Source organism: Pseudophryne corroboree, chromosome 6 (assembly GCF_028390025.1).
Source record: "Pseudophryne corroboree isolate aPseCor3 chromosome 6, aPseCor3.hap2, whole genome shotgun sequence".
NCBI lineage: Eukaryota > Metazoa > Chordata > Amphibia > Anura > Myobatrachidae > Pseudophryne > Pseudophryne corroboree.
Window position 1 is genome coordinate 649,919,948 of NC_086449.1, and position 15,091 is coordinate 649,935,038.

At 48.4% G+C, this 15,091-nt stretch overlaps 1 protein-coding gene across 1 annotated transcript in view; it reads left to right on the forward strand.

The window, feature by feature from the left end:
- Window positions 1-10,209: 10,209 nt before the first annotated feature.
- MAT2B (methionine adenosyltransferase 2 non-catalytic beta subunit) overlaps window positions 10,210-15,091 on the forward strand; it is a 199,820-nt gene continuing 194,938 nt past the window's right edge. Inside the window, exon 1 of the mRNA XM_063928220.1 lies at window positions 10,210-10,314. Within this exon, the coding sequence (XP_063784290.1) occupies window positions 10,285-10,314 (30 nt within the window). The 5' untranslated portion in view covers window positions 10,210-10,284. The remainder of the gene's footprint in view (window positions 10,315-15,091) is intronic.

Below are 15,091 nucleotides of genomic sequence, written 5' to 3' on the forward strand. Positions count from 1 at the left end.
CCTGTAAAGGGAAGGTTTTCTATCCCCGAAATTGCCACACTACTCTTATGGCAGTTTCGCCACGCAGGGCTCTGTGGTTACGTCAATAAGCAGTAGTGCGGCAATTTATCTTGCACAATTCCTTTATAGCTTCGCTCATAAAATTTGCAACATCCTGTATGTGTTCCAACAGAGTAATGACCTCATCCTGGGGCAGAGTGTCTAATCCATTAATAATATTATCAGACCACTTGACTACTGCCCTAGAAATCCAACCACAAACTATTGTGGGGCGCTGTGCTACGCCCGCTGCTGTATATATTGCCTTGAGAGTGGTCTCAATTTTACGGTGAGCAGGGACTTATAGGGATATGGCCCCTGGCACCGGCAGTACCAACTTCTTAGACAGTCTGGACACAGACATATCGACTGATGGGAGTTTTTCCCATACGTTCCCTGTCATCACCTGGGAGGGGAAATGTAGATAAAAGCTCTGTGTAGTTTTGAATTTCTTGTCAGGGTTCACTTATGCCTCCCTGCTCAGGGAGTTTAATTCCTTAGACACAGGAAACGTGGCTGAGCTCTTGGGTCTAACATTAAAGTACAACTCCTCATCTGATTCTGCTTCCTGATCGGGTATGTAAAGAACCTCGCTTACAGCATAAATGAGGGACTCCACCCCCGGAGGACAGAAAGCTGTCCTCATCCATATCATCATCATCATCATCTATATCAGGCTGATCAGAATCAGAATCAGACTCGAGCACCTGCGGCAGTGAGCGTTTATGTGGAACCAACAGAGGGTGTTGAGAAGCCTTTCTGGTATCTGCTGCTTTAGCCATACTATCAATAGACTGTTTTAACACCTGTCTCTCCTTAGCTGCAGCTAATTCTGAATTCACATTGTGAATCATGTTCTTAAAAGTATCTAGCCAGTCAGGTGCCTGTGAACTGTATCCCTGTGGAGATAAGGAGCACTGTTCACACATGAGGGACCCCACAGAAGAAGGGGTAGAGGTACAAGCAGTACACATAACCATGTCTACAGACATATTGTACACAATGATAATGCAGCGAAAACCAACTGAAAACACTTCCACACAGACCCTAGAGAGCCCCTGAGTGACACAGAGAAAAGGAGACCAGCACACAAAACACAGCAGCGCAGTGTGTAAAAGTATGTGTATCACTTTACTTATGTGCAGCGGCGCTACCGCTGATGTGCTCCCCCCTTGCTATGATCCCCTGGTACCAGTACAGAGTCTGTCACAGCGTGGGTCCATGGAAGAGCAGCGTGCATGCAGCTTGTGATCCGCAACAGCAAGAAATGGCGCCTTTCCACCTCTGTTCCCACTCTCAAGGGAAGCCCCGTCCCTGTAATGGTGCGTGGTCCCACTAAACTGTTTATACTGGCTGAGGTAATATACACAGTACACACAATGCCTACTGACAGTGAGCACCCTGTGGAGCATAAAGCCCTGCTGAGCCAGTGTAGTCTGCGGTGGGCACCGCAGCTCGTGGCCCATGACTGCGGTATTATCACTCACCGCACCTGTGACTCTTCAGCATCTGTTAGAGGGAGGCGGCTAGCTGCTGGCATGGGCACACACACAGCATGGTGTGTGAAACAGCAACTCAGGAGCTCAGTGTCCTGTCAGCTGGGATTATGAACCATTAACCCTCAGGACGTTGGTTCGGTTTCCCCTCTAAGCAGTGCCGTACCTAGGTAGGTGCTGGGGCACATCCAGTCACCAACAAAATGTATATACATCTCCGCCGCCTTTCCCCCCAAAGCCGGTGTTAAATCAGCAGCAAGCTGCGAGTAGTAACACCCCCCGGGACACTGGAGGCGGAGGGAGAGGCAGCGGGCACAGGACAGCGCTGTCTGCAGTAGAGAAGAGCAGGCAGCGCTGAAGATGGAGAATCCCACACCGCGCTGTGGGGTCAGCATTAGCCGTGACACTGGAGGCGAAGGGAGAGGCAGCGGGCACAGGACAGCGCTGTCTGCAGTAGAGGAGAGCAGGCAGCGCTGACGATGGAGAGTACACTGCTGCGATGCAGAGAGAATGGGGAGACAGGAAACAAGGAAGAGGCAGCAGGACATCTCTGGAGACTGGTGAGTTAAGTGAGCGCAATGTAATGTGTAAAAAGGGGACGCTGTCTGCCGTAATGTGTAAAAAAGGGACGCTGTCTGCCGTAATGTGTAAAAAGGGGGACGCTGTCTGCCGTAATGTGTAAAAAGGGGGACGCTGTCTGCCGTAATGTGTAAAAAGGTGGACGTTGTCTGCCGTAATGTGTAAAAAGGGGGACTGTGCAGCGTAATGTGTAAAAGGGGCTCTACCTGGTGTAGTGGCGCTACTGTGCAGCATAATTTGATAATGGAGACTACTGTGCACTGTAGTAGGAATTGGTATTATTTTGTGGCCACGCCCCTTCCCCATGAAGCCATGCCCCTATATATGTTTTGCGCGCCTACAGCGCGCACTGCCACTATCTTGCATGGGGGGGACGCCAATGCCGTTTCTTGCACACAGCGCTAAAATGCCTAGTTACGACACTGCCTCTAAGTCCCACGTTGCCAACCAGTACTACTTGAAAACAAATAACTAAAATAAAAAATAAAGAAAACTCTCTGGAGCTCCAGAGAAATGCACCCGGCTCCTTTGGCACATTTTTCTAAACTGAGTCTGGTAGGAGGGGCATAGAGGGGAGGAGCCAACACACACATACACACACTCAAGGTTTTAAAGTGCCAGACTCCAGTGGACGCTTCTGTGCACGCGCGTCGTACTATTACAACGAACGATGTAGTTTCACACAAGGTCTAGCAAAGCATTTCAGTCGCACTGCTGGCCGCAGAGTGATTGACAGGAAGAGGGCGTTTCTGAGTGTCAACTGACCGTTTTCCCGGAGCGTTCGGAAAAACGCAGGTGTGCCAGGATAAATGCAGGCGTGGCTGGGCGAACGCAGGGCGTGGTTGTGACGTCAAAACAGGAACTGAATAGTCTGAAGTCATCGCAAGCGCTGAGTAGGTCTGAAGCTACTCTGAAACTGCACAAAAATTTTTGTAGCCGCTCTGCGATCCTTTCGTTCGCACTTCTGCTAAGCTAAAATACACTCCCAGTGGGAGACGGCACAGCGTTTGCACGGCTGCTAAAAACTGCTCGCGAGCGATCAACTCGGAATGACCCCCATAATCTCTGCCTGTCAAAAGCATCAACATGCTTCCTCATAATGGCATATGAGCAGAGCCGGCCTTAGCTATAGGCAGGCTAGGCATTTGCCTAGGGCATCCAAGCATGTCTAGGGGCATCCAAGCATGTCCCTGCAGTATCTCATGCTGGGAGGGACAGTCTGCAAACTAACTGTTACTTTCCAAATGTATTTAATCAGTACTTGTATACACTGCTGTTTACATTTATAAAAAAAATGCACACTCTCCCTTAAAGTTCTTAAAACTCCCTCCGACATGCTTGAATGCCCCTGACTTGTGAGACCTCAGACAGACATCAGAAGCCCAGTAACTGCAATTCCTGGACCTGTGACATTTTCACTGACTATATAAGGTTATTACTAAATGGCTCCTTATGATACCACATGTGTATTTGGAAGACTGCTTCACATAAATCTGACATCACCTATACTGCTTGTGCACATGGGGGAGGGGGACCCTGCCATCCTGTGTGTGTCCCTTATCCCTGTGCAAACCCCAGGTGTCTGCAGGGACATAACATGGGCAGTGTTCTCCCCACACTTTATTTCCTAGTCAGTCCTTGCCGTAAAATTACCCTGCCAGGATGGCATACCCTGTGAGGTCACATCCCTTGTATGGGTGCCCCTTTAACGGGTGTGAGCGCAAGCACGCACCCACTCTGTTACCCCCATCTCACAAAACGCAGTCACGGATCCATGGAGCTGCATGGGCGCACACACTGACTGCAAGCACGCCAGCAAGCAAAAGTAAGTTTTATAAAAAAAGCTACTAGCATTACTAATGTGGGGCATATGTGTAAGGTGCATTGCTATGTGGAATTATGTGTATTATGGGCATTACTGTGTGCCATTATGTAGGGTTGATCTGGCCCACAGTGTACCCCCCCGGTGGGCCCCACTGCCTAAGTGTGGCTGGGTCAGATGCAGAACCAGCGGCGGTGCTAGGGGGCACCAGACAATTTTGCCTAGGGCATCAAATTGGCTAGGGCCGGCTCTGCATATGAGGGCATTTTCAATTAAACTGATGCACTCTTTCGAGTGCTGCAGAATAAAATAATGGACCTCGGATTCTGCTGTGCACATGACAAGATGACAAGATGGGAGCAGTAGAACGCCAGAGATAAGAGTTTTACAGTTTTTATAACCAATTTGAGCAGAAATGTGTCACACTTGGCCTGACAAACAATGCCCGAAGTAACCAGGTGGTGAGAGATGAGATGCAAAGAATACTTTATAACATCCTAGGAGGACAATGTCAGTGTTCAAATGCAAGCTAGGTTTGACCATTCGCTAAGTAAAGTTTCCTTAGTTTGGTCGATTGCACAAAATTGTATGATATGTCACAAAATTCTGATGACGACAAACTGCAGAATCTATCAAAATATGCCAAATACTTTGACTTTGTTAGACTAAAGACTGATCTTATTGGATTGTATAGCTCAGAAATGGTGAGGAACAAATGCAGATCACCCACACAGCTCATCAGCTTTTGATCAAGAATAGTCTTGTGCAAACAATTACTGAAGTGACCAAGTTTCTCCAGCTCACTATACCAGCAACAACAGCATCCGTTGAAAGGTCATTCTCTGCTTTGAAATGACTCAAAACATACACGCCTCAGGCACACAAAGCAAACTCCCTGATAATCAGCCCTATCATCCCCGTTTTTCCGAGATAGCACATGGATCCATGAATTTATCCTGGATTCCATGTTTTAACGCCCAAAAACCGGGTAATTTACAGCATGACAAAAATGTACTATTGTATAATTTGATAGACCGATAATACCATTTGGATAAAAAGACAGCTTTTGCCATGAAAATTAGCACTGGCAATAGGATACCAACCTTAATACTGTAGATTAATGTGTTTTCTTTTTAATAGTTTAATACAAGCTATAATTTTTTTTCCAATGGAAACATGAGTCCGGCACTCCACGTAAGCCAATAGCAACTGCAGCGGTGCCAGCACAACAAAATGCTAAATAGAGATCCAGTGGTGCGGCACTCAGCAATTTTTCCCCCCAATATATATTTTACTAGGTGATTCATCACGTCCTACGGGCGCTCTTCACACTGTCGTAAGGGGCTATGCACCCTAAACCCTTGCACGCCCTTGTGGCGTGCAATATTTTTATGATATGGAGTATTACCTCCAATCATAATTGTGTGAGTGGTTAAATATTGCATGGATGAGGCTGTGAGTGGGGGAGGGGGTCTGGAGCCACCACGGGTGCTGGAAGGGGTGTGTGGGGGTGCCGCGGATGGGGCCCGGAGATACTGCGAGTGGGGAGGGGGGGTAATGCTTCTTCTCCTGGAAGCAGCTAAGCTGCTGTCCTCTCTTTGGCAGTGACCCACACAGCAGCCAAGCAGCCAGTCACTATTGTTAGCGCCGGTGTGCCAACGCGCCGCTTTACAGGGAAGAAGATGCACTCAATAAACTACAGCTCCCATCAGCCCTAAGTGCCGGAATGCTTCGGCGCTGAAGGCTGCTGGGAGCTGTAGTTTATTTAGTGCGTCTACTTCCCTGTAATGCGGTGCGTTGGGACACCGGCGTTAACAATAGTGACTGGCTAGCAGAACTGACTGACTCGCTGCATTAATGTAAAAGGTGAGAGTGCTGTGCAGTGTCAGTGGCACTGCACACCCACTGCACTGCACAGCAGTGTCACCTTTTAAATTGATTCAGCGTCCAGACATTACCCTCCGCGATATCACCCACGCTATCCATTACATTATCCATCTCGTAGCTTCCAGGCCGGCAGCCCAGGTGCTGTGTTGCGGAGTCAGGGCCTCTGGGAATCTGGGCGCGGCTGTGGCGGGGAGACACTTCTGTGACATCACGTGCAGAGGAGGCGTCGGGGCTCAGAGAGTATGCGGTGCAGGGAGGGCTAAGAAAGCCTTCCGCTGCGCCGCTTTCATACACATCTATGCCGGTGGCCGCAGCAGTTTTTTTCCACCTGTGCCGCGGCTGGGGAGTGAGGATTGTTGATGCTGGAGGGGGCAGGCAGACTGGCAGCAGGACATAGGACGCTGCAGTAAAAGGATTTTCCCCCCCTATCTACAGCACAGAGACTTGTTGCAGATGCAGTGGCATACCCTCCAACTGTACCTTTTTGGCAGGTACAGTACCTTTTTTTTTATGGTCTGTACCGATTTTTGGCTCTCCAAACTTCCACTGAAAGTATAGGAAAGGGGGCGTGACCACGTCATTTTACCCGTGGCCACGCCCCCTTTTCAAATTTGTACCGATTTTTGTGTGTAAATTGTTGGAGGGTATGTTGCTGCAGATGCAGCTCCATCAGCCCCATTGTTAATCCTGCTCTGGGAACACACAGCAGCCAAAGGGCAGAGCCTCCCATTGGATGTAACCTGTGTGGGAAGGCATTTCTTGCCCAATCAGCTGTGGGCTGGGTGTGATAGACCTGCCGCTAACCCAATGAGAGCTCCTAGCCACGCCCAGCATTATACACACAGGCACAGAGTCACAGATCTGGGCTAGTATATAGGCAGGGGTGGATCCAGAACAAAATGACAGGGGGGGGCACCACAATAGGGGAAGGAAGGGGGGTTCGGCACATGTGCTCCTGTGAAAGGGGTGTGGCTTTGTAACAAGGGGTTTGGCCTCACAGAGAATGCCATACCCATGAGTCACGCTCTCGTTTTCATCACGCTTGGGGCTTGGAGTACAAGGGCAGTGGGTAACAGGATGAGAGTGCGGGGACTGTGAGTGAGCGGGAACAGGCCTGGTAGGGGACAAGGCGAGACTGCAGAGACAGGTCTGGTAGGGGACAGGGCGAGTGTGTGGGGACAGGCCAGGTAGGGGACAGGGTGAGTGTGCAGGGACAGGCCTGGTAGGGGACAGGGCGAGTGTGCGGGGACAGGAATGGTAGGGGACAGGGTGAGTGTGCGGGGACAGGCCTGGTAGGGGACAGGGTGAGTGTGCGGGGACAGGCCTGGTAGGGGACAGGGCGAGTGTGCGGGGACAGGCCTGGTAGGGGACAGGGCGAGTGTGCGGGGACAGGCCTGGTAAGGGACAGGGCGAGTGTGTGGGGACAGGCCTGGTAGGGGACAGGGCGAGTGTGCGGGGACAGGCCTGGTAGGGGACAGGGCAAGTGTGCGGGGACAGGCCTGGTAGGGGACCTGCCACACACACATAGCAACAATTACTTACACAGTCATACACATAAATAGCCACACACACATAGCCACATGTACACAGTCACATATGCACACGCATATGGTCTGTACCGATTTTTGGCTCTCCAAACTTCCACTGAAAGTATAGGAAAGGGGGCGTGACCACGTCATTTTACCCGTGGCCACGCCCCCTTTTCACATTTGTACCGATTTTTGTGTGTAAATTGTTGGAGGGTATGTTGCTGCAGATGCAGCTCCATCAGCCCCATTGTTAATCCTGCTCTGGGAACACACAGCAGCCAAAGGGCAGAGCCTCCCATTGGATGTAACCTGTGTGGGAAGGCATTTCTTGCCCAATCAGCTGTGGGCTGGGTGTGATAGACCTGCCGCTAACCCAATGAGAGCTCCTAGCCACGCCCAGCATTATACACACAGGCACAGAGTCACAGATCTGGGCTAGTATATAGGCAGGGGTGGATCCAGAACAAAATGACAGGGGGGGCACCACAATAGGGGAAGGAAGGGGGGTTCGGCACATGTGCTCCTGTGAAAGGGGTGTGGCTTTGTAACAAGGGGTTTGGCCTCACAGAGAATGCCATACCCATGAGTCACGCTCTCGTTTTCATCACGCTTGGGGCTTGGAGTACAAGGGCAGTGGGTAACAGGATGAGAGTGCGGGGACTGTGAGTGAGCGGGAACAGGCCTGGTAGGGGACAAGGCGAGACTGCAGAGACAGGTCTGGTAGGGGACAGGGCGAGTGTGTGGGGACAGGCCAGGTAGGGGACAGGGTGAGTGTGCAGGGACAGGCCTGGTAGGGGACAGGGCGAGTGTGCGGGGACAGGAATGGTAGGGGACAGGGTGAGTGTGCGGGGACAGGCCTGGTAGGGGACAGGGTGAGTGTGCGGGGACAGGCCTGGTAGGGGACAGGGCGAGTGTGCGGGGACAGGCCTGGTAGGGGACAGGGCGAGTGTGCGGGGACAGGCCTGGTAAGGGACAGGGCGAGTGTGTGGGGACAGGCCTGGTAGGGGACAGGGCGAGTGTGCGGGGACAGGCCTGGTAGGGGACAGGGCAAGTGTGCGGGGACAGGCCTGGTAGGGGACCTGCCACACACACATAGCAACAATTACTTACACAGTCATACACATAAATAGCCACACACACATAGCCACATGTACACAGTCACATATGCACACGCAGTCTCATATACGCAGCCACATATGCACAGATACAGACACACATACAATACACAGTCACATATGCACGGACTGTCACATACAGTATACACACACACAGTCACATATACACAGACAACCAGATACTGTAAACACACAGTCACATATAGTCGCATATACACACACAGCCACATATGCACAGTCACTTATACACAGACAGCCACATACAGTATACACACACACACACAGTCACATACAGTTTACGTGTACACAGACAGCTGCATATGCACACACAGTCACATGCTGTATACAGACAGCCAGATACAGTATACACACAGTCACTTATACACAAAGTCACATATACACACACAGACAGCCACATATGCACAGACAGCCACATACAGTACACACACACACACACACACACACACACACACACTCACATATACAGACAGCCATATACAGTATACAGTCACTTAAGCACAAACAGCCACACACACACACACACACACACACACACACACACACACACACACACACACACACACACACACACACATAAAAACAACCACATATGCACCCACACACATATACACACAAACACAGCCCCAGAATGTTAAAATATTAATACACTATCCCCCCTTCCCATCCTATTTTGGGCCACATAGTTACAGACTTTTCTATGAACCCTGCTGTGCGGCGCCTGCTGCTCTCCCGCCCACCTGCACAATGACAGCCGCATCATCTCTGCACTCCCGAGTCCCGCACACACTGCACAGCGCAGAAGCCTCCACAGTCAGGCTCTGTGTCGTGGTCAGAAACCAAGTGACATCCGCGACCAGAGCACAGAGATGACCACTGGCACCAGGACACACAGCAGGATGAGCCAGCGCGCTGATGCTGAGGGGCGCAGCGCTCGGTGGCTCCCAAATCCTTGGCTCTCACTTACAGTGGCTGAGTGGAACTGGTACAAGCGGAACGGGGGACAACGGAGGAGGTGCCCGCAGCACCCGACTCCATTGTCTCTGGCTATTCCGCCACTGTAGCTGCACGCTAAAATTAAAGAAAAAATCTACTAAATGACAGGGGGGGCACGTGCCGGGGTGCCCCCCCCCCCTTCCCCCTGGATCCGCCACTGTATATAGGAGATTAAAGTTATTCACAACATGCATATACATAGAGAAATGTAAGTACCACAACCTCGCACAATAAGATACTGTACTGAAAATTACAGAAAAATGAAAGCATAGATGTGGAAAGGCTGCCAATAGTTAAATTGTGTGACAGAGTGAACAAGCTATAATTCTAATGTTAACTGTTAATAATTGTATTGAAATTATTAATTGAAAGATTTGCATGTTATAAAATTTCCAGGATTAAAGCTGTATACAATGAATCCCCTCATAAAAATGAATGACGGCCAAGCTTTACACACGTCACTTTGCAGTTTGATAGAGTTTGGAATAGGCCACCCTCCCACAAAAAGAGGAATTACAGCACATCAGCGCCTGATTTGGAAAGACATTTTTTCTTACCAGTTATTTAAACCAGGGTTATATTATTGCTATTTATTGCTTGACTGAACAATAATCAGCCAAAGTTTAATAGAAAGATCAATTATAAAGATTGCCTATGCCTATGTGCAAAGGGCAGATGGTGAGCTGTTCCTCCCTCTCTCTCTGCCTCCCTCCCATGTGCTCAGTTCTGACAAACAAAGAGAAGTAAAGAAACGCTGCTTCCTGAACATCCACACTAATGTATTAATAGTACAACGACTCAAAATGCCTGAAGTGTTGATGGAAATAGACGAGGTAAGATTCCAGCCTCAGTGTCACTCTATGTATTGTTTTACATTTCGCTGTGCAGAATAATTTAAATGTATCTATGAAGACTAGAGGCGTGCATTATATGTTTATAATTGCTCCAGTGATGTTTATAATAATAATTTTAAAGGGTGGATTAGCAAAGTTTCATAACGATATCCAAATAAAGCACACGCAACACAAATTGCATAAACTACAGGATTAATGCCAAATGTGTGTACAGTACAAATACTATTGTTACAGTATTACGTTTGTTATAGTATAAAATAAAATTCACAAGCAGTTTTTATTTAATCAAGGTCTTATACGTATCTTATCTTATTTATCATGTTGGGATTTTATGTATTTATATTTGAGGTTTCCTGTAACTTTTCAATATCAAATGCATACTGTGCATAATTGTGCAGTACTGTGTTTACAGATCTCAACCTTTTATTTGAACCAATCATTCACTTTGTCATTTGTCTTTTATTAATTACAAAACATTTGTCAATGGTCATTATTTGATAGCTTTAGTACCAGAGTTGCTCTGTGTTAGTCGTGAACCCAAAGGATGTACGGAGGCTATAACATGCCAAAAATGTTAAATGATAGCATCCAAAATTAAGTTGGAATTATATATAAATATATATATATATATATATATATATATACTGTATATATATATAAAATAGCGTATATATATATATATATATATATAGCGTATATATAGCGTATATATATATATATATATATATATATATCATATATATATATCAAGGTCATGTCCGGCACTCCCAAATTGAAAAGTCACCTGTATACAAGCTCCGGTGCCCTCCTCGTGGACGCTGCGGTCCGTGCATACACAAAGAAAGAAGGATGGCGGCATTCAGGAGACGGTAATATGGTGAAGCAAAGAAGTGCTTTATCTACGTTTCGGGGTTCGTAGCCCCGTCATCAGGACACACACCCTGATGGCGTGACTACGAACCCCAAAATGTAGATAAATCAACCGCTTTGCTTCACCATATTACCGTCTCCTGAGTGCCGCCGTCCTTCTTTCTTTGTAAATATATATATATATATTGTGTGTATATATATATATATATATATATATACACACCAACAAATATAAAACCACAGCACTTGCCACCCCAGAAGCGGGGTGCAGTGTCTGCACTCACCACTCATAGGGTGGGGTGCATGTAGCCCATGGCCACCTACTTAAAAATATACAAACAGAAAGTTCAGCACTCACCAAAGCAAGCTCACTTATCTTCACAACATCAATAAATAAATGATGGGGGTATTAGAGATGAGCGGGTTCAGTTCTCAAAGAACCGAACCCTACCGGACTTTGCCTTCCGAGTTCGGTTCCGAGCCCGGCTCGGGTTTTCCCGCCTGACTCGGAAACCCGAACGCGGCAAAACGTCATAATCCCGCCTGTCGGATTCTCGCGGGATTTGGATTCCATAAAATGAGCTGTGCGTTGCGGCCATTTTCACTCCAGTCTCGGACAGTGTATTGAGAGGACGTGTCCTCAGTGTTCAGTGTCTGTGTGGGGGCGGAAAAGTGGGGTGGCGAGTCTTGTGCTGTGTTGTGCTGCTCAGTCCAGTCCAGTGTAGTCACAGTGTTGGTGTCCTCTGCTGCCATATAACCAGTGTAGCTGTATAAAGTGGTGCTGTGTTGTGCTGTCCAGTCCAGTGTAGTTAGTGTATTGTGCTGCATCAGTCCAGCCAGTCACAGTGTTGGTGTCCTCTGTTGCCATATATCCAGTGTAACTGTATAAAGTGGTGTTGTGTTGTGCTGCATCAGACCAGTGGTAGTGTCCTGTCTCATCAGTCATTCCAGTGATGACGCAGTCACAGTGGTATACGCTGCTGCTATATGTCCACTGTTGCCGTATAATAATAACAACAACAACAACAACCACAAGTCCCTTACAGTGTTGTTGTGTTGTGCTGCATCAGACCAGTGGTAGTGTCCTGTCTCATCAGTCATTCTAGAGACGATATACGCTGCTTCTATATGTCCACTGCTGCCGTATAATAATAACAATCACAAGTCCCTTACAGTGTTGTTGTGTTGTGCTGCATCAGACCAGTGGTAGTGTCCTGTCCATCAGTCATTCCAGTGACGATATACGCTGCTACTATATGTCCACTGCTGCCGTATAATAATTATAACAACAACCACAAGTCCCTTACAGTGTTGTTGTGCTGCATCAGACCAGTGGTAGTGTCCTGTCCATCAGTCATTCCAGTTATTCCTCTGCCGCATATTGGGGGTCATTCCGAGTAGAGATGAGCGCCTGAAATTTTTCGGGTTTTGTGTTTTGGTTTTGGGTTCGGTTCCGCGGCCGTGTTTTGGGTTCGAACGCGTTTTGGCAAAACCTCACCGAATTTTTTTTGTCGGATTCGGGTGTGTTTTGGATTCGGGTGTTTTTTTCAAAAAACACTAAAAAACAGCTTAAATCATAGAATTTGGGGGTCATTTTGATCCCAAAGTATTATTAACCTCAAAAACCATAATTTACACTCATTTTCAGTCTATTCTGAATACCTCACACCTCACAATATTATTTTTAGTCCTAAAATTTGCACCGAGGTCGCTGTGTGAGTAAGATAAGCGACCCTAGTGGCCGACACAAACACCGGGCCCATCTAGGAGTGGCACTGCAGTGTCACGCAGGATGTCCCTTCCAAAAAACCCTCCCCAAACAGCACATGACGCAAAGAAAAAAAGAGGCGCAATGAGGTAGCTGTGTGAGTAAGATTAGCGACCCTAGTGGCCGACACAAACACCGGGCCCATCTAGGAGTGGCACTGCAGTGTCACGCAGGATGGCCCTTCCAAAAAACCCTCCCCAAACAGCACATGACGCAAAGAAAAAAAGAGGCGCAATGAGGTAGCTGTGTGAGTAAGATTAGCGACCCTAGTGGCCGACACAAACACCGGGCCCATCTAGGAGTGGCACTGCAGTGTCACGCAGGATGTCCCTTCCAAAAAACCCTCCCCAAACAGCACATGACGCAAAGAAAAAAAGAGGCGCAATGAGGTAGCTGTGTGAGTAAGATTAGCGACCCTAGTGGCCGACACAAACACCGGGCCCATCTAGGAGTGGCACTGCAGTGTCACGCAGGATGTCCCTTCCAAAAAACCCTCCCCAAACAGCACATGACGCAAAGAAAAAAAGAGGCGCAATGAGGTAGCTGACTGTGTGAGTAAGATTAGCGACCCTAGTGGCCGACACTAACACCGGGCCCATCTAGGAGTGGCACTGCAGTGTCACGCAGGATGTCCCTTCCAAAAAACCCTCCCCAATCAGCACATGATGCAAAGAAAAAGAAAAGAAAAAAGAGGTGCAAGATGGAATTGTCCTTGGGCCCTCCCACCCACCCTTATGTTGTATAAACAAAACAGGACATGCACACTTTAACCAACCCATCATTTCAGTGACAGGGTCTGCCACACGGCTGTGACTGATATGACGGGTTGGTTTGGACCCCCCCCAAAAAAGAAGCAATTAATCTCTCCTTGCACAAACTGGCTCTACAGAGGCAAGATGTCCACCTCATCTTCACCCTCCGATATATCACCGTGTACATCCCCCTCCTCACAGATTATCAATTCGTCCCCACTGGAATCCACCATCTCAGCTCCCTGTGTACTTTGTGGAGGCAATTGCTGCTGGTCAATGTCTCCGCGGAGGAATTGATTATAATTCATTTTAATGAACATCATCTTCTCCACATTTTCTGGATGTAACCTCGTACGCCGATTGCTGACAAGGTGAGCGGCGGCACTAAACACTCTTTCGGAGTACACACTTGTGGGAGGGCAACTTAGGTAGAATAAAGCCAGTTTGTGCAAGGGCCTCCAAATTGCCTCTTTTTCCTGCCAGTATAAGTACGGACTGTGTGACGTGCCTACTTGGATGCGGTCACTCATATAATCCTCCACCATTCTATCAATGTTGAGAGAATCATATGCAGTGACAGTAGACGACATGTCCGTAATCGTTGTCAGGTCCTTCAGTCCGGACCAGATGTCAGCATCAGCAGTCGCTCCAGACTGCCCTGCATCACCGCCAGCGGGTGGGCTCGGAATTCTGAGCCTTTTCCTCGCACCCCCAGTTGCGGGAGAATGTGAAGGAGGAGATGTTGACAGGTCGCGTTCCGCTTGACTTGACAATTTTGTCACCAGCAGGTCTTTCAACCCCAGCAGACTTGTGTCTGCCGGAAAGAGAGATCCAAGGTAGGCTTTAAATCTAGGATCGAGCATGGTGGCCAAAATGTAGTGCTCTGATTTCAACAGATTGACCACCCGTGAATCCTTGTTAAGCGAATTAAGGGCTGCATCCACAAGTCCCACATGCCTAGCGGAATCGCTCCCTTTTAGCTCCTTCTTCAATGCCTCCAGCTTCTTCTGCAAAAGCCTGATGAGGGGAATGACCTGACTCAGGCTGGCAGTGTCTGAACTGACTTCACGTGTGGCAAGTTCAAAGGGCATCAGAACCTTGCACAACGTTGAAATCATTCTCCACTGCACTTGAGACAGGTGCATTCCACCTCCTATATCGTGCTCAATTGTATAGGCTTGAATGGCCTTTTGCTGCTCCTCCAACCTCTGAAGCATATAGAGGGTTGAATTCCACCTCGTTACCACTTCTTGCTTCAGATGATGGCAGGGCAGGTTCAGTAGTTTTTGGTGGTGCTCCAGTCTTCTGTACGTGGTGCCTGTACGCCGAAAGTGTCCCGCAATTTTTCTGGCCACCGACAGCATCT